The following is a 20,361-nucleotide window of genomic DNA, read 5'->3' as shown; positions in this document are numbered from 1 at the left end:
TTTATGCAACTTGGCTGAATCATAAACTATATATATAAAATTGCTACTTGGCCAAAAGATATATTGCGTTTTGGCATTTTCACACCCGTGACATGATCCTTACGATAATATCGTCTTGACAGCATGTTCATATATACAAAGTTACAAATCTACGACTTTCTGTGTGTGTATATATAGATGGTTATCTCATAAGTCATAATGTCATATCACAAAGTCATTATATTTTCTCACTATTTTCAACTCGTCTAACAATGACTTCACTCTCAAAGACAACTTTGATCTTAAATCTCTTCTTCTTATTCTCTGGCTTTTCACTTGCGAGACAGAAGTTTAAACCAGAGATCGAAGCTTTAATTTCCTTCAAGAAAGGTATCTCTGAAGACCCTTTAGGGATATTATCGGATTGGAGCACCACCGGTCTGATACGACACTGCAATTGGACCGGAATCACCTGCGATCGTACCGGTCACGTTGTCTCCGTTACCTTGATGGAGAAGCAACTTCAAGGTGTCCTGTCTCCAGCCATAGCAAATCTCACCTATCTCCAGGTTCTTGATCTCACTTCCAATAACTTCTCCGGCAAAATACCGTCTGAGATAGGGAAATTAACAGAGCTTAACCAGCTCATTCTTTACTTAAATTACTTCTCTGGTTCAATTCCTTCTGAGATTTGGAGGCTTAGGAGTATCGTGTATCTTGATCTGAGGGATAACTTGTTGACCGGTGATATTCCCGAAGCGATCTGCAAAACTCTATCTTTGGAATTAGTAGGATTTGAAAACAACAACTTAACCGGAACGATACCAGGATGCTTAGGAGATTTGGCTCATCTCCAAATCTTTATGGCAGGCTTGAACCGGTTTAGTGGTTCGATTCCCATATCAATTGGTAATCTGGTTAATCTCACGGATTTTAGCCTGGATAGTAACCAATTAACCGGTAGAATACCGAGAGAGATAGGAAATCTCTCGAACTTACAAGCTCTAATTTTAACTGACAACTTGTTGGAAGGAGAGATACCAGCTGAGATCGGGAACTGCACGAGCTTGAACCAACTTGAGCTGTATGGTAATCAGCTAACCGGGGCAATCCCAGCTGAATTAGGGAATTTGGTTCAGCTGGAGGCACTTCGGTTATACAAGAACAAGCTGAATTCTTCAATTCCATCCTCATTATTTCGGTTAACGAGGTTAACCAATCTGGGATTGTCGGAAAACCAGTTGGTTGGACCAATACCTGAAGAGATTGGTTTCCTTACGTCAGTTAAAGTCCTTACGCTTCACTCCAACAACTTAACAGGGGAGTTTCCACAGTCGATCACAAACTTGAAGAACTTAACAGCGATAACGATGGGATTCAACTCGATTTCCGGTGAGCTCCCGGTGAATCTAGGGCTTCTTACAAACCTTCGGAACCTCTCGGCACACAACAATCTTCTTACCGGGTCAATACCTTCTAGCATACGTAACTGCACCAGTCTTAAATTTCTGGACCTGTCTCATAACCATATGACTGGCGAGATTCCTAGGGGTTTAGGACGGATGAATCTTACATCTCTTTCTCTTGGGCCGAATCGGTTTGCAGGTGAAATTCCAGATGATATCTTTAACTGTTCATACATGGAAACTCTTAATCTGGCAAGGAACAACTTCACAGGAACGATCAAGCCATTCATTGGGAAGCTTCAGAAGCTACGGATTTTGCAGCTATTTTCTAACTCTCTCACTGGATCAATTCCTCGAGAGATAGGGAATCTGAGGGAGCTGAGTCTCTTGCAACTTAACATTAATCACTTCACGGGAAGAATCCCGAGGGAGATCTCAAATCTGACTCTACTGCAGGGGCTTGAGCTGGATACAAATGAACTTGAAGGTCCAATTCCGGAAGAAATATTTGGTATGAAGCAACTCTCAGAGCTCTATCTGTCCAATAACAAGTTTTCAGGCCCAATTCCTACCTTCCTCTCGAAGCTTGAATCTCTTACCTACTTGGGTCTTCGTGGAAACAAGTTTAACGGGTCTATCCCAGCAAGCCTTAAGTCACTTTCGCAACTCAACGCATTGGATATCTCCGACAATCTTCTCACCGGAACCATCCCTGATGAGCTGATATCTTCGATGAAAAACTTGCAACTTACCCTCAACTTCTCAAACAATCTACTGTCAGGTTCCATTCCCAATGAGCTTGGAAAGCTAGAAATGGTTCAAGAAATCGACTTTTCAAACAATGACTTTTCTGGGTCTATTCCACGATCTTTACAAGCCTGTAAAAACGTGTACTTCTTGGATTTTTCACGAAACAATCTTTCAGGCCAGATTCCAGATGAAGTCTTCAAACAAGGCGGCATGGATATGATCAAAAGCTTGAACCTTTCAAGGAACAGTCTCTCAGGCGAAATCCCCGGAAGCTTTGGGAACATGACGCATTTAGTCTCTCTGGATCTCTCTTATAACAATCTCACAGGCGAAATTCCAGAGAGCCTGGCCAATCTTTCGACGCTGAAACATCTCAAACTATCATCAAACCACCTCAAAGGCCACGTCCCTGAATCCGGTGTGTTCAAAGAAATCAACGCAGCTGATCTGATGGGAAACAGTGATCTCTGCGGCACCAAGAAGCCTCTCAAGCCATGTATGCTAACCAAGAAGAAGCCAAGCCACTTCTCCAAAAGAACTGCAATCATCGTGATCGTTCTCGTATCAACCGCTGTTCTTCTTCTCACATTCCTCATCTTGCTTCTCACCTGTCGCAGAAAAAAAGAGAAAAAGTCTGAACCTTCATCAGAACCTCCAATGCCGGATCTGGACTCAGCTCTGAAGCTCAAGAGATTCAATCCAAAAGAGCTCGAACAAGCAACAGACTCATTCAACACCGCCAACATCATCGGCTCAAGCAGCTTAAGCACAGTCTACAAAGGCCATCTCCAAGACAACACAGCAATCGCAGTAAAAGTCCTAAACCTAAAGCAATTCTCATCAGAGTCAGACAAATGGTTCTACACGGAAGCCAAAACCCTAAGCCAGCTAAAGCATAGAAACCTAGCGAAGATCCTAGGGTTCGCTTGGGAGAGCGGGAAGATGAAAGCCTTGGTGCTTCCGTACATGGAGAAAGGAAGCTTAGAGGACGCGATTCACGGCTCCGGCGAACGGATCGGAGGCTTCGCGGAGAGAATCGATCTATGTATCGATGTAGCGAGCGGGATCGATTACCTTCATTCTGGATTCGGATTCCCGATCGTTCATTGCGATCTGAAGCCGGCGAATATACTCCTCGACGGAGATCGAGTTGCGCACGTCAGCGATTTCGGGACTGCGAGGATTCTAGGGTTACGTGAAGATGGAAGCGTCACTGCTTCTACATCAGCTTTCGAAGGGACGATCGGGTACTTAGCTCCAGGTAACGAACTCTAAACCCAAACTATAGTTAAAAAATCAAAAATATTTTATGTGGCTAAGTGGGCCGGAAGCCCATGATTATTGAATTTGGGCCAGGGCCTGCTCTTAACTCTTTTTCTTTCTTTTAATGAACAGAGTTTGCTTATATGAGGAGAGTGACGACGAAGGTTGACGTGTTCAGCTTCGGGATTGTGATGATGGAGCTGATGACGAAACGGAGACCGACTTCGGTGGTGGTCGATGAAGAATCACAAGGGGTGAGTAGTCTGCGTGAATTGGTGGAGGAAGCGATTGGAGATGGATTGGAAGGGATGGTTAATGCTCTTGATTCAGAGATTTGGTCTTCTATCATTTCTCGGAAGCAGGAAGAGGCTGTTGAAGATTTGTTGAAGCTTTGTTTGTACTGTACAAGCTCTAGACCTGAGGATAGGCCCGATATGAATGAGGTTCTTACGCATTTGATGAAACTCAGAGGAAAGACGATCTCAGTTGTTCCAGAAGTGTAGCAAGCTGAAGATGGTTGAAGCTATCAAAATTGTTTCTTTCTTTTTTCTTATTCTGCTCGAAAAATTGAATTGTAAAATATCTCTCGTAAGCTAATGGGCTCTAGACTAAGGGTCCATCACTTTAGGTCCAATAACAGATGTGTTGAGTTAGGCCCAAATTTATATATCTCGTAAGGTTTCTGAGATCCTTGGGCGTGGCTTTGTAGAACAAACTCTTAATATGTACATGCACATGCATATAACATTTCTACACTATATCATATCAGTCTCGAAAAAAATATACATGCAATTTTAATAAAACTACCACTTATAGTATGCATACGATATTGTTTATGTATGGTAGTACAACTACATCATCAAGGTTTTAACTTTTGCACCCAAAATAGTTTTTTTATCAAGGTTCTTGTTTGAAGAAAACCGAAGGAAACATCTCCTTCAAAAGCTTATAGTCACTGTCATGCTGAAACTCATGGTTTTGTTGCTGCTGATAATAAGGGTTTGCATTCACGCTTGAGTGTGGCACACGAAAGAGATCATCATGTGAGAAGCTTCTTGGAGTGTTGATGAAATTGGAAACGGGAGATAGAGACGATGATTTATAATCAGATGCGGCGGGTCCAGGAAACATTGCCGTGCGGCGAGTGGTTGGGATCGGGTGGTTGTGTTGACTCTCGTAGGTTGTGATCACGACTGTTGGATCTTGGTAAGATCTCTCAACTCTCTTCTTCACGTTGCACTTCTGCGTTGTACATCTATAGTAACTCCTGTTATCGTAATAGACATATAAGATATTGACATTATCATTCAAAATTTCACAAAGAACTTGAGCTGACCATAATATCGTTTTAATTTTTTAACTTGAATTTTTTTTTTAAATAAAATGAGTTGATTTATGAAAAATGTATGTAAATGTGAACAATCATCAATATTCTACAAGATATAAAACAAAAATTATTTTTTTTCTTACAAAAAGAAAATTAATTTTTTTGTCAAAAGAAAATTATTTTTTCTTACAAAAAGAGTTTTTCTTACCAAAAGAAAATTAATTCGTAGAACTGAAATCAAACCAAAGATAGACATACAAATAGAAAACCAGGAAATATAGCACACGAGGAAATCTTTCTTAGACCTTGAATGGATGTGAATATCAAAAAAAAAAAATTTTAAATAAAATGTTGTCTTTGTTTTACAAATAGAAAGAAATCATGAGGATTTTACATTAATATATACCAGACTATTTTTAAAATGAGAGGAGAATTTATGGTTTAAGAATTTTGAAATTAAAACAAAAACTGAAAAAAGATTAGGAGGAGAATTCAACTAAAGCTTTAGGTGGTTTGTATTAGAATGACAAATCTATTGTTATTCAAATATGAATTTTAAAACTCAATTAAAATCTATTATTATTGAATTTGATATTTCGTAAAATACTCAGAAATCTATTGTTATTGAAAATATTTTAAATTGTGAAGTTTTAAAGTTTCCCGTTGATTTTAGGATGTTTGAGTGGAGTTTCTTAGTTAACAAAATAAAAATTTAAATCTCATGGTTTTATGTGATATTCTAAAATACTTTAACCAAAAATCACCTAAATCTGTCCAACTTATTGAAATCATTTAAAATTCCATTAATATTAAATCAAATCAAATGTTAAATAATACACCCCAGCATTTCATTAGTTTATTGTACCTGATTATTTTTATCATATATAATTTATATAACAGCCGATTATGGTACCTCGGATAGGGACTGTTTTTGACTGCCTTTTGGCCGTACTTCCTCCAACGATAGCCGTCTTCGAGATGATCAACTTCAGTCTTAGTCATAAACGAGACTCGTGGCTCTCTTATCTTCTTCTCTTGATTCTTCTTTGCTTTAACTCTGAACCATAGATATCACGCAATTGAATTAATGCTTTGTCACAATGGACCGTATTGTAATCCATGAGATCGTACCATACAATTGACTTTGAACAATAGAGTTACTAATGCTTAGCACCAAATGATTGCTGGACGTACAAGTTTTTGCAACAATATTAGGTGGTAGTCTACCAAATATGGGACTCGTCGTTCTATTTAAGTGGGTTCTTTTGGTGGGCAGATAATTCATCAATGAACAAACAATTTTGGAATCACAATATGCATTACAGGAAAACACTAAGGGGGATGTATTCAATTTAGCATTTGATGTGATTTGATTTTTAATAAAGTTTTAGATGATTTTAATAAGTTGTAGAGATTTAGGTGATTTTTGTTAAACTACTCTAGAATATCATCTAAAACAATGGGATTTGAGTTTTATTTTTTTTAACTAAGAAACTCCACCCAAACACCCTAAAATCACCTCAAACTTTAAAATCCCACAACTTAAAATATTTTCAATAACAGTGGATTTCAGAGTACTTTACGAAATGTCAAGTTCAATAACAGTGGATTTTAAATGAGTTTTTAAAATTCATGTTTGAATAACAGTGGATTTATCATTTTAATACAAATCACCTAAAACTCTCAGTTGAATACACCCCCCTAAGCTTTAATTTGTGATTGAATAGCTAGAATCAATAAAGTATTCTTAAAGAGATCTCATTTATGATATTCAAATTCTGTATATGTATTCTCCGTATAAAATATTGTAAACTAAAATATCTTTTATTTATAATTAGTTAAAGAAACTTATGTTCGAGAAAAGATTGGCCCTCAAACTGAAAAAGGAAAGAAAAGAAATGCATTTTAAATTTTCGAAGAATTCAGGTTTTAGTTTGGTGTTTGATTGCTAGAGTTTTGTTTTTTTGTATGCAAAAGATGTTTGATTAGAATAACGAATCATTTTCAGTGATAGAAATCAAATAAAAGTTAATTTGATCGTGATTCATGTGATGATGAACTCTTAATATTTCCATCTTGCTTGACTATATTATAAAAGTTTAGCTACTAAAAACAAAACAAAAATAACTACAAAAAAAAATTATGAACTTTTCTCATAATTATGAACTTTTCAAAAAAAAATATTATGAACTTTTCTCAAAAAAAGAAACTTACACTTTTTGAGAACGTTGTTCATCTCCTCCATCGTCAGCTTCTCTTTTCATGAGGCTCTTGCCAGAATCTTTGCCGAGATAACGACCGGCCTCACTGGAAGAAGGAGATGCAGAAAGCCTAGTTTCATTCTCAATGATTGCACCACCACCACCGACAACTTCATGACTCTTCAGACTAGTATTATAATTATAAGCATTACAAAAACCATTTTCTTGATCGATCGAAGGATTGAAAAACTCGGTGGAAGATGGCGACGGATAGAAACCAAATCCGTTCGCTCCGTGAGAACTCGATAGATCAGAACCTATTTGTGATGAGATCATGTTTGCATCATAAGTGCATGGACCAGAAACGTAAGGGAGGAACATATTTTGGCTGTCAATGCTATTGTAATGATTATACGATGAAGTGTAGTGATTGTTGTTAAGATCTTTGGTCTCATTAGACATGATGAAGAACAAAGAGCTTCAAACCAAACAAGTTTGGGAATAAACAAGACAAGAGGAAAGAGCTTAAAGAAAGAAAGAAGGACGAACTTTTGACGTTTATGATTTTTAGTCGGTCTAAATTTGGTGATAGACTTTTGGGTCTTCTTGTATATATACCGTGTGAAAACTATATATTATTTAATATGTTTTGCTAAATAAAATATCGTAAAAATGGCGCTTTAGAATATGATTTAATAATAAACAAAACAATTAAAAAAACGAAGGGTTGAATGAATAGCTCGAGTGTGAATGATTTAAAGGTTTGTGATTTGGATGGCTTTTAATATTAAAAACGAAATTTCTTTTATACATTTGAGTTGACGAAAAGCATTTTACCTCTCAAACGGAGAGTTACAGAACTGTCCTCGAGTAAGGAAACATTACTTGGCTTTGTTTCTTAAATGCCTAATGTGAACATAAAATCAAAACCATTTTTATCATTCTTGAACTTCTTAAAAGTCTAATGAGTACATATGAAAAAAAATATATATTTGAATAACTAAAGTAAATTTTATAACTCTTACCATGTTCACCAAAAATATTGATGTTTTCTACAACGGATGTCCCATATTTAATTAACATGGAGTACTTATTTATATGTTTTTTTAAAAAGAATTGGATAACTACTAATACTATAACAAACAATGAAGCCTATTATAATTGTATTCTACAATCGACTATTTATTTATTTTATAAAATTCATGTCTACACATTATTTAAAGATTTTTAAATGAAATTCATGATTAACGGTATTCTTAGATCAATGTCGAAGATCTATTATAATCATTTTCCTTCATTTAATTCATATTATTTCTTCATACTGAAATTTGAATTAGACTTCTAACTCTAATTGTAAAAACTTTATAGGAATTAGTCAAACAAATGGATTAAAGAGCTTCTACATATGGGTTCCGATCCTTTTGTATATTAATTTTCTTTTGGAGTTTTCAATTAAAACGTGAAATCTATCTTATAATCTAAAGTTTAAGTGGAACTCACTTTTAGTTACATGTTTTTTTTGTCATCAGTTACATGTTTACTACAACAATTGGCACTAAAATAAACTTATTTTCTACCATTTTCAGTAAAATTATTTTGATCACAATTGTTACATAAATAACACACGTTTATGCGAAATCACAAGTGATTGTCTAGACCTTTTTAGGGTTAATTAGGAAATAACTTACGAACATGACTTACTAAAATAGTTTTCGTTGGTTGTTTGAAAATATCTGGCTTATACTTATACTTATCAAAGTATCTTTTTTTTTTCATTTGTAGTTTTTTATATATAATGTCTTAAAGACATATATTAAGAATACTTCAATTTTTATAGAAATTCACCAAAATTAATTTGTAAATATCCTTTCATGTATTAATATTAACATATACTGACATTCTGAGTTATGCAATAATTAATATTATTATTCTGAATTTTTATACTGTACGTCCCATTGTAAAAATGAATCGCCAATGTTCATTTTTATATATCATATTATACAGTAATACTAATTTGTTCCAATATCCAAATTATGCAATTATATTGTACGATTTTCATACATTTGGGAATAATAACTTAATATTCTAAATATTATTTTGGTTAACGAATCCAAAAAGGTATCTTGAAAAATACATATCTTAGGCTTTTCACTACATGAATACTTCAATAAGATTTTCTAACCTAATAGATTATTCTAAAAAATAATATATATCATATTCTTTAATTATTTTATTTTTAAACATAACTTGTGAAAATATTAATAAGCTTTTACTGTTATAGTAATGGAAATCGATCTTGTTAAATCAAGAACATATTTCAATTTTTAGCAATATATCTAAACCCTTTAAGATATATTGGAACACTTAGGTTAGAATCATGACTTAACTAAAAATTCTTAGGAATATTCTTCAATTGCTATATCCTAAGATTCCTAACACTGTATAGAATGTATACTCTATGTCAACTCCTAGTATTTATATATCTATGTTAAAAATCATGACTGTAAAAAATTGGTGTACATAAATCAACCAGCACGAGCTGGTCCATTTGCGATTACTTGAAAGAATATCGGTTTTAATACGGGAAACCATCCGAATTCGACTCGTGCCGGCCATTTAAACATTCATATTCTTTCTCCAGGAAAATGGAGTCACCCACTCACAACCATTTTTTTTTACTAACATAAATCGAATTTCTATCTTTATAAATCATTTTAACAGAATAGATTATTTAGATATATTGACAAAAAAAGATTATTTAGATATAATAATACAGAAGTTACATTTGAAATACTCATTAATTATCAGTCCAGTTTTTGAATTGTCAAACTAAAATGAATAAAGGCCGTGTAAGACATGGATCAAACGCTAGTTGATCTTATTATGGAGATGTAGAAGAAGGTGGGAACAATCTTGTGTGGAGAAGCCGATGACAAATGTTAAACCGTTTACGGCCTTACGGGAAACGGTCAGTCTCCGGTCATCTTTTGTGTAAAGAAGAAGAGCCAAGACAAAATTTCAAAGAAGGCAATAACAAAGGCAAATATCGTGAGGTTATTAGGATGACACGTCTTAGTCATAGCAGCGGAATTGACCGTAACCGACACATGACCTGGCACGTGGTGGACTTATTGCATTTGGTTCCTCAACCTTATAACAATAGCAAGCGTTAGTTTTTTGAATTTAGTATTTCTAAGTCAAAGGGGCATGATTACAAGTTAAGAAAATTATATAGAAAAACAAAATAACTGTTAGAAACTTGGAAACAATTTTTATCATATACTAAAATAAGATGTAGTTTGTATTTAATGTAAATCTGTTGTGAAAAAACTAATTTTCATATATAGTAATTAAGCAAGTAACAATTTCGTAATGACATAAAATAGGACAAAAATAGTTACAAATATAAAAAAAAACTGAAATATATACGATAAGAAATCTCTAATGTTACATTCATTTTTTCAAAATAGATTTGTGTTTACCTCAATAGTTACCTTCATTTTTCCAGCAAAACAAAATATTCCAAATATATTATTACTACTTATTTCTAACAATGCTATTTATTTAAAAAACTACAAATTTTATTTAACTATAGTTTATTTTAACTAAGTCTTTAATATACATAAATAAGTTTGTAAATAGAATAGACAATGTTTATGAAATATAATTATATTAATAAAAGTATTACTAATTTCAATAAAGCACAAAACGTAAATATTTGATCATTTTAGATGCCAAACAAAATCAATAAAAATGTAAGTATTAATTGCAAATAAAATTTTAATAATAAAAATGAAATTGTAAATAATATTTTTAAAATTTGAGAGACTTTCATATTTTCATTTTTTTCTTCAAAATGATTCATAAATTTAGATATTTTATTTGATGTTTTCTTTTAAATGAGAAGCCATCGGAGGTGGTCCAAAGAAAATATGAATCATATGTGACATATTACCAATGTGATCACTCTTCACAAATCTTAATTCAGTTTTCACATTAGAACTTTACTCGAGCATGTAAAATGAACATTAAATTATAAAATAAGATATTGTCATTTATCATGATATATATATAATTGTTTTCGAAATAAAACTTGTTATAAACATAGTAAAATAGTCGACTACATGGAATATAACATTATAACAAAATATCCATAGATGACGAAAAAGGAGCATATATTGACTTTACAAGTTTAATACATCACTAGATTTTGATCCGCGCTTCGAAAGCGCGGATTTTTTTTGAGTTATAAACAAATTTGTAAATTATCAATTTTAAATTGTGTGTTGTAATATCATTGTTACAAATTCATATTAAATTGAAAGAAAGAAAATTTCTTAAAATTATAATTTATCAATTAGTTTATTTAAAATTCTGTATGTATCTCTTATCTAACATTTTTCGAAAGCGTGGACATTTACCAGACTCGGGGAAACCAAAACCGAAATCGACTCAAAAATGTAAATGCTATTTGGATATGTCCATTGTAAATATAATATTAAGATTCTTTTGGACTGACGGATCCCTGTTGGAGTCTGGATCCTACCCGAGAGTCAATCGGTACAAAAATACATGAAATGTTTTGTGTATATCACATATATTGTGGGTATTTTAGATATGTTTTAGGTATTACATATACTTTTTAAGTTGTGAGTTCATTATTTTCGATTATAGTTTTGGGTTTCAAGGAAAATCAATATCTAAAAAAAAATATTTTTGGGTATTGAAAAAAAATTGGGTATTTTTGTGTTCCTCAAATCATTTTCGGTAAAAATTTGGATGCTTGGGTATTGCTTTTTTTTTGGTATTTATTTGGGTTTTCATGTTTAATATTTTTTCTGGTTTTCGGGTACTTCAATTTTTTCGGGTCTTAAATAACCAAACAATCCAGGCCCATTACAGATCCAAAAAATTAAAGATTTTAAAAAAATTTGAATTATGTATCCGAACATATCTGAATCTGAGAAAACCGACTTGAAACACATATCGAAATTTTAAATACTAGTTATGGCCACATGTTTAGGATCTGAAGAACTCAGACCCGAAAACCGATCTCTGTATTCGACACGAATACCCTAACCTAGTTTCTTTTATTATTTGTATGGGTAAATTTATAAGAGTTATATTTGTTGAGTGATAAGACTTAAGATTTATTTTGCACTTTTTGACTAATTTAAAATATAAGATTGTAAGGTTTTTAATAGTTTTTAAATCTATCTAAATAGATCTTTATTAAAATTATTTTTAAAGAGAATAATTTGTAATGTAAAAATAATCTTCAACAGGTGGTTGCTAAAGTGTTTTATTAAAGTTGAATTTGTAAATATTTGGAACTTTAATGTGAAAATGAACTTGTGTGATATTATGATATATATTCTTAAATAAATTTCAAAGTATATTAATTGGGTTCAGAAGTTGATTGCATATAATGTATATGTTTTGATTCGTGATTAGTCAACCAATAATTATGTATAGTTATCAAATTGATTAGGTTTCCTTCAAATTGTTTCTGAATGGTTAATATAATTAAATTAATAGAACTCCTTTAATGGCTAGAGGAAAAAAAGGAACATTAGAACCAAATATATTATAGGTCACGTGTTTTTAGGATATATAGAGATAGACTAAACAAATAATTAATTAAATGAAAGGGTCCAAAACAACTTACATAAGTAGATTTATTTAGACTCCTTCTCTTTTAATTGAATAGATATTTTCAGAGTTTCTTTGTGTTCATGATACTTATATAAAAATGCTCATGGTTCAGTAACGCTTCTTTGTGTTTCTTTTTCTAATTGTTTGTAATTAAACCTTTAAAAAGTTCATAGATGAAAATACATAACCCTAACAAGAATATAAGTTGTCATGTACATCTCGATCTTAAATTCAGATTACAACCTACAGCCGATGCATTGATATATAGTCTATCAGAACGTGGGTCACATCATTCAAAAAGAAAGAAAAAAAAAACTAATCGTCGTGAAAAGTTTCTGAAAAGCGAAAATGATGAAAAACGTTTGGAGACACCGTATGTAACTAATTTGTAACAAAATACTCTATCTATTTCAAAATACTCCCTCCGTTCCTAAATATAGGATTTTTGGAGTTTTTCTTTGTTCCACAATATAAGATTTTCTAATATTTAAGGTAGTTTTGTAACTTTGAGGTTCTTTTTTTAATAAAAGTGGTACTGATTAAATTTTATTGGTAGACAGTTATTGAAAGTGTGTAAATGATATAAATAATTAAATAAAGTGCAAAATTATTATTAGTCTTAATAAACGTGAAAAGTGTAAGAAATCCTATATTTAGGAACAGAGGGAGTATATAATATTGTAGGTAATGCACAACTATTAACAAAAATTACTTTTAACCTTAAAATCATTAAAATAAATTAAAAATATTCAACCAATTGTAAAATAGACTACAGAATATCATTAGGTAGACAATTTTTAATAAATTTAGAAGTTACTTAAAAATATGAAAATATCTTACATCTTAAAACATTGAAAACTCTATTAAACTTCATGTATTCGATAGGGAGTATAAATAATTGATTGATGTATAATTATAGCAATCTTTTGATAGATTATTGATGATCCCAAGAAAACGACTATGAGTCATGATTTTGATGGATCATAAACGTCAAAAAATGCTGTACTATACTTACGTTCTTGATACATTTTTTACTTTCCATATATCCAACAAAAAAGTATAGTTTCAAGTAAAATTTCATTTTATATAAGGTTGAAAACAAAATAAACACATGTATATTTATTTATTCATAGGGTTAAACTACCGACTAGATTATAATTGCATTTGGGTCTAACTGGTGACAACAATTGAGAAAAATAATAGCAAGGAATAGTACATTCCACCTAGTTCCTTTTTTTTTAACCAGTGTGTGAAATTTTGTATATTTGAAATTTAACAATTCCTTTTTTGAAGAATTTAGTGTAAATATATTCCACATCAAATTAGACAAAGATCTAAATTAATTCTTTTTTTTTCTACAGTTTTTTCCTTCCAGTTGATTCTTTATCATTCCTTTGGATTCCTTTTTTTTCATAGTTCCTATCATTTTTATAATGATCATCAGTTAATCCCATATTAGTATACATAGTATAATTGGTGGACTGTATTCGTTTCAGTGATATTTTTTTCGAAGCAGCCACTCATTACATAACCAGGACTCTGAACTACTCTGGACATTCGGATTTCCCTTCGGGTATTGATAAGAACCTATTCAAGCATGGACACATGCTCACTCAGATATTAAAAATTGCCTCATTCAGGTATTAAAAATTTTAAAATTTTGAAGAATTTCTCATTCAGATATTATAAAAAGCATATTAAGTTCGAGTCAAGCCTTCTTAGGTGGGATAAATTCAGTTTCAACCGAAATGATCAACAACTGATTCGTTTCTAGGTATTTTATATTTAGACTACCTAAACTTACTTAAAATAGTTTTAAAAACCAAATCACAGTAAATATGCTTCAAATCAGTTATTTTTATATGAAAATAATTCAACGTTAAATTTGATTCAGATATTTTGTAATCGAATCATCCATTCTATCCATAAATACTAAAAATAACTAAACTATTTAATTTATAATTTAAGTTAGATATTAATATTATAATAATTATAATATAATAATATATATATATACTATATATATATATATATAATTATTATATTTGGATACTTATTAATTAGTTTTCGGTGATAATCTGATTTGATATCGTATTTTGGGTTTAAGAAAAGATCTTCTCGGATATTTAAGTCCAGTTGAGTCTGGTATCCTGATTTACAGTCTATTTCATATCACTTTTTCGGTGCGAATATTATATTCAACCCTGCTATATTCTGAATATTTTCAAACTAGATTTCTAGTATAACTGTATATATATATATTACATTTACTTAGTGCTAATTTGCTCACACATCTTATTTGTCTACTCACTTGCGTCTTCATATCCAAGAGATTCTATGTACATGATTTTTAGAACTTTTTTATAATATTTATTTCGAAGTTTTAGTGTATTTTCTTTTATATTTTCAATCCTTACTGTAAATTAGTCAACCTCAACTTTGATAAGAGACAAAAGGCGAAGCTTACACAAAAAATACATGTTCGCAGATGATATCTACGACCAGTTGTTTTGTGGAATATGCATGTGCGGATGCACTAAACTTCTTAAAGATGTTGGTGCGTATGAAATTTCATTCACTATATATATTTGTTTGAGTTTTTATTTCTTTTTAGTTCAAATAATTGTTTGTTGAACAGTTAATTGTTGTATAAAATTGAAAAAAGCATAACTATAATTTATAAACATTATTAAAATCTACTTAGCGCTAACAAAAAGTCAATGTGATGATTGATATGTTGAATAAATAATAGAATTATGTGTTTAATTAGAGCCGAAAATTAGAAAAGGACTCAAATTGTTATATCATACGTGTATTAAGTAGTTATGGACATTTGGTTCTCAGTTTTGATTTTTCGATTCTAAAGGTTTAAAAATCCGTTCTAGTATTTGGAAAATTCAATTTGGTTTTGATTCTGTTAGCTTAGAATCCCTTCGGTTTGATTCAAGTAAGGGTTCGATTCAAGTAACAAAGTTAAGAACAAGATAATAAATGTAAAAAAACTAGAATAGGTTGTCTAAGGTATGATAATTCATAAAGGGAGAAGTTGACGATGAGATTGTTAACCTTTCCTAAGTTAAGAAAACATGTTTCTTGTTAGGGTGTGTGAAAAAATAGGAAGAAAGTAATTTTTTCTTATACATGAAAAATGTGAATACTTTACAAAAAATAGTTGACCGCAAAGAAACTGATTGAAAATAGCCCAGATACCAAATTATACATTAACATTTACAGTCTCATATTTGGGAACACTAGTTACTTTACTTCAAACGGTAACAAATAACTTCAATCAACAATATATGCATAAAATAAACCGTTCAACTCCTTAATTAACCTATCCATCAAACCGAAGCAAACCATTGGCATATACCCATTTGGTATGACAGGCATCAAACTGGTCAAAGGAAACCAAACATCAAACTTCTTTCTCTTCATCATCTTAGGTGAGAAGAAGACAAACTAGATTTCAAACCGGTTTAACTAAACCGGTTCAACTGCACATCTTTTTGTTAAGTTGCATGCTAAACAGAAGTTGCAGTGGGTAACTCGTTGGTGCTTGTTTCCAACAAGTCTAAAAGAGTAATCCTTCCACTATTGGTTTTGTCAAGCCTGTGAAACTGGTTACCGATCGGATCAATATCCTTATCGGTTATCTTCTCCATCTTCTTTAGTTTGTATATCACAAACTCCGCTTTACTGCAAAAACCAAGAAGATCATCAGATCCAAGAACCTGAACAAAGTATGAAACATTACTAATAGTATATATGAGTTACCTAACGCAGCCATTATGGTCGATATCAGCAGCAAAGAACTGAGAGACAGACATGTTCTCACCAAGCACCCTCTTCGCCCTCTCCCTATTCCTCTTATCAACCCTCGCCTCAGCCAAATACAAAAACGCTCTCGCCACAGCCAGAGTAGACACAAGCAACCAAACCGCAGCGAGAAGCCTCCCGGTCAAAGTCTTAAACGCCCTGTCCCCATACCCGACCGTAGTAACCGACATAACCGATAAATAAAACGAATCCAACCAATCGATCCTCTCCACGTAATGCATAATCAAAACCCCGAATCCAAGACACAGCATCACAACACCCAACGCCAGCCCAACCTTCAACCTAATCCTCATCCTCCCTTTACTCACGTCGATTATATACGACGTCGTTTTCTTCTTATTCTTCTCCGCCCCCTCATCGAAGCTAGCGTCCTTGGCGGCTTTTAACATATAGTCTTCTTGAAGATCAAGAACGTGACTAACCATCGCGCTAAGAAGTATATCCATGAAACCGAACCCGACGAGGACGAACAGGATCGAGAACACCTTGGTGAGTACGCTATCGGGTGTGATGTCTCCGTAGCCGATCGTGCACATCGTCACGATGCAGAAGTATAAACCGTCGACGACGGGGTGAGTGTGGACGACCGAGTAGCCGTCTCGGTTCAGACAATAGATAAGGACTCCCAAGGATAGATACACGAAAAGCAGAGCAGCGGCTTGTCGTACGACGGACTTTGAGTTTGGTCTCTCTGTTTTGAGGTCAAACGGGTGGGTCAAGTCGTTGATGGCGACCATGGCGGGAGCTGTTTTGGAGCGGTGGAAGGTCGGTTTGGGTTTTCGCGGTGGTGGTAAGTTGTGTTCTGGTGGGATGTCGACGGTGGAGGAGGTGTCAGAGAAGGAGGTGGAGGAGGGTGATGATGGGATGTTTTGAGAAATGGCGTCGATGAGGAGCGATGAGTCTCGTTGGGAGCGAGGGAAAGGGCCGAAGATTAAACGGTTTTTGAACTCCGTTGGTGTCATTGGCATCGGGACCGTTACGTCGTCGTTTTCGGGTAAGGGAAACAGAGGAGGCGGATGTGGTTGTGGTGGGTTGGTTCTTGGGCTGAGAAGGTACTGGAGTAATGGGTCAATCTCGTTTCCGTCGTTAGCCATCGCCGGAGTACAGAAACCACGGTAAGATCAAGCAAAGATGAAACCTTTATGAATTATGATGGGGTTTGGCTTATTCTTTTGGAGAATCGTTCAGAGGGACTGTGATTATTATAGGACGATGATAGTTTTGAGATGTTGACAGGTTTTAATAACAGAGATTAGTTTAATTTTGATTGACACGATCCTTTCATAGTTTTGTAGGTGTTAATTGTTACAGGTTTTTGTATTCTTATTTAAATGGTGATTAGATTTTTAAAAATGTTACAAAAATGGTGATTAGATACTTCTAACTATTTGATTAGCGAACCTTGTATCGTTGATCATTTATAAATTAGCAGTATAACTTTCCTATGTGTCAATTTTTGTTCTCCCTTTTTCCCTTAGGTAATCAAAGCTGCAACTGATTTTTCTTTTCTTTTTTTAATAAAATGATGTGAAATAGTTTACTCAGTCCATTCCACAATATTATCATTTATCTTCTATCAAACGAAATCTAAATTTCATGAAAATAATTAGAATCCTAAATATTTATTATAATTTTAACGAAAAATGAATTATCGTTTTATGTTATTATTATACTGTGATTATTTTATTTTATTCATTTTTCTTATTTATAATTCAGTATATTTAAAAATATGCTATATATTTTTTATAAATTAAATCATTTATTACACATCTATATTTAAAGATGGTTAACTTTAATAATAAAAAGATTTTGTTATGATACTTTTTTTTTTTTTTTTTTTTTTTTTAATTATAATTAGCAACCCGAACCGGGAATTACAGCGTCAATTACAAGCTTAAATCAACCAAAATGTTCTATATCAGACCTAACTAAACTCGCTTCGCTCGCCCACTTATCCGACGCCATCCGCAAGCTTCGCTCGGAAATCCCTAGAATATCAAGCACTGTTCTCTGCCGATAATGTTAACCACTCGAATGTGGGGTTTACCTAGTTGCCTAGGATGCCGGTTTTCTCATGACATCACCGTAGTAGCTGGATTTTGAGGATCTCTTCAAGCTCATAACTTAAACTGTCTATGAAGCGCGACCCACGGACTGAGAGAGAGATAGCAAACCTTTTTGAAGTGCCATCAAACTTCAGAACCGCAAACAACAGAGGGAGAAAGACGCCGAACCAAGGGACTACTCAGCTTGAAAAGCGACCTCTACCCTCCTGACAAACGGATTGCAATGGAGGTGACACCAGTACAAACACTTCACAACCCTGCAAAAAAGATAGAGATTAGCCTACAAAGAAGACCAAGAAGCCTCCTCTGCACGCAGATGACTAAACTCTCCCAAGCCTCCTCGCATTCTGCTACCTGAAGACTCAAACGAGCAACAGAAAAGCGACTTGGTCCGAACTTAGAGAACCTAAGTCGACCCTTTCTTGAACTGCAGGAACACTCCGCGCTGGAGACACGCATAGCGACTGACAGGAAGGGGTGAAAGAAACAAGACCACTCGCGATAATGGTCCGAAGAATGCACCAGACATGAGAACTAATCTGCAAGGAAAGAGCAACCGCAAGAGACAACGAGAACACTGCCATAGACGACAGATCCTCAACCGGCTCCGAAATTGCATACGCCAAACCACAGAGACGCAACTGTCACACAACCGCCGCGAAACCGTGCACGCACCGACGTAGAAGAGACGCCGCCTCTCCTGGTCGAAAGCAGACAAACCTTCGAAGCAGGACACCCAGCTCCGTCGAGAGAGAAAGCTTCACAACCCACTCCACATCGAGGAAGAAGCCTCGAGATTTAACTACCGAACAATTGGAACGAGGAGAGAGAGATCCCGAGTAACACCCACCACCACCGCCATGGAAACCAGACGGATCTACAAAGAGAAAAAGAGAAACGCTGGACTCCAAACCCTAAAAGCCGACTCCGTTCTAATTCACGGCCTTCAACGCCTCGTCTCGCCTCCAGATACAGCCATACCCACTGGATCTATCTCCCCCCGGGAGGATCTAGGGTTCCAGTTTCATGACCGCTCCACAACTCCGACATATCGACGACGAAGACCAGTGAGAGAAAGAGGCAAAAGAAAAAAAAGGGGGAGAGAGGAGAGGAGGAGTGCCTCCGACGGTGGAGCTAACGCACACCGGGCCAACTGCCGATGTCTCCAGTCGCCGGAGCAAGATCTTCTTTTTTTTTTAGTTTGTAGTGAGAAGCGAGAGAGATTTGTGAACAGTAGAGAAGAGAGCCCGCAATTTTGTTATGATACTTGGTGATATCATATATCTTCTTTTAGGGTTTATAGTTGAATTCTTGAATTGGTATGATGTGTAAGCTATTAACTATATGTTAATCAGAATTATAACTATTAAGGCAAAATGTTTAGGCTATGGAAAATTGAAAAACATACAAGTTGGTATTGTTATGGGTGAGATACGTTAGTATTGGAAATGAAGGGGTCAAAACCTATAAACTACGGAAATATATACCAAGTTAGTGCATATTATATACACCGTGTCACTTTCTAGCTGCGAGTGACAAACGGTACGACGTGTCGTTTTGGCCGTTCCAGATTACGTGGTTCCGGCGATTTTGAGCATTTCTTACACCTTTTTTTACAATATCATTTTACACCTTGCGGATTTCGAGAAATCATAAATAATATTTCTTCTGACAGTTTAAATCAGAAAAAAACAATCGAATTAAAAACAAGCTAAAATTGTTTTTGTTCAGTCTGGAGAAAAATCCATTCCAAGGAGACAAAGATCACATATTCAATCCAACATGTATTAGAAGCTAAATATGAAAGTAGAGCATACAAGCAATTTAAAAAAAAATGAAAAGATTTATCAACAATTACACTCTTTGGGATTTTGTGA

At 33.9% G+C, this 20,361-nt stretch overlaps 3 protein-coding genes across 3 annotated transcripts; 1 reads left to right on the top strand and 2 right to left on the bottom strand.

Annotated features, from left to right (window-relative positions):
- Positions 1 to 213: 213 nt before the first annotated feature.
- On the top strand, positions 214 to 4,086 carry LOC108827706 (LRR receptor-like serine/threonine-protein kinase FLS2). Its single transcript, XM_018601180.2, has 2 exons — positions 214 to 3,396; positions 3,531 to 4,086. Exons 1-2 carry the CDS (start codon positions 252 to 254, stop codon positions 3,899 to 3,901), a joined length of 3,516 nt encoding a protein of 1,171 aa, XP_018456682.1. The 5' UTR covers positions 214 to 251; the 3' UTR covers positions 3,902 to 4,086.
- Positions 4,087 to 4,122: 36 nt separating this feature from the next.
- On the bottom strand, positions 4,123 to 7,558 carry LOC108827707 (WRKY transcription factor 8-like). The gene is made up of 3 exons (XM_018601181.2): positions 6,940 to 7,558; positions 5,639 to 5,782; positions 4,123 to 4,665 (listed from the first exon to the last, which is right to left on the bottom strand). Exons 1-3 carry the CDS (start codon positions 7,386 to 7,388, stop codon positions 4,296 to 4,298), a joined length of 963 nt encoding a protein of 320 aa, XP_018456683.1. The 5' UTR covers positions 7,389 to 7,558; the 3' UTR covers positions 4,123 to 4,295.
- Positions 7,559 to 15,753: 8,195 nt separating this feature from the next.
- On the bottom strand, positions 15,754 to 17,733 carry LOC108826249 (two-pore potassium channel 2). The gene is made up of 2 exons (XM_018599637.2): positions 16,356 to 17,733; positions 15,754 to 16,277 (listed from the first exon to the last, which is right to left on the bottom strand). Exons 1-2 carry the CDS (start codon positions 17,510 to 17,512, stop codon positions 16,103 to 16,105), a joined length of 1,332 nt encoding a protein of 443 aa, XP_018455139.1. The 5' UTR covers positions 17,513 to 17,733; the 3' UTR covers positions 15,754 to 16,102.
- Positions 17,734 to 20,361: the final 2,628 nt, after the last annotated feature.

The sequence above is a fragment of the Raphanus sativus genome, chromosome 9, assembly GCF_000801105.2.
Source record: "Raphanus sativus cultivar WK10039 chromosome 9, ASM80110v3, whole genome shotgun sequence".
In the NCBI taxonomy this organism is placed as follows: Eukaryota; Viridiplantae; Streptophyta; class Magnoliopsida; order Brassicales; family Brassicaceae; genus Raphanus; species Raphanus sativus.
This window is presented reverse-complemented; position numbering and strand designations above follow the sequence as displayed.

Excerpts from the sequence above, each read along its gene's own strand:
- LOC108827706 (XM_018601180.2), top strand. The coding sequence starts at position 252 with ATGACTTCACTCTCAAAGACAACTTTGATCTTAAATCTCTTCTTCTTA. Across the intron at positions 3,397-3,530 it reads GATCGGGTACTTAGCTCCAG|AGTTTGCTTATATGAGGAGA; the intron begins GTAACGAACTCT and ends TTTAATGAACAG.
- LOC108827707 (XM_018601181.2), bottom strand. The coding sequence starts at position 7,388 with ATGTCTAATGAGACCAAAGATCTTAACAACAATCACTACACTTCATCG. Across the intron at positions 5,783-6,939 it reads GAACAACGTTCTCAAAAAGT|AGTTAAAGCAAAGAAGAATC; the intron begins GTAAGTTTCTTT and ends TCTATGGTTCAG. Across the intron at positions 4,666-5,638 it reads AAAAACAGTCCCTATCCGAG|GAGTTACTATAGATGTACAA; the intron begins GTACCATAATCG and ends TTACGATAACAG.
- LOC108826249 (XM_018599637.2), bottom strand. The coding sequence starts at position 17,512 with ATGGCTAACGACGGAAACGAGATTGACCCATTACTCCAGTACCTTCTC. Across the intron at positions 16,278-16,355 it reads GACCATAATGGCTGCGTTAG|TAAAGCGGAGTTTGTGATAT; the intron begins GTAACTCATATA and ends TGGTTTTTGCAG.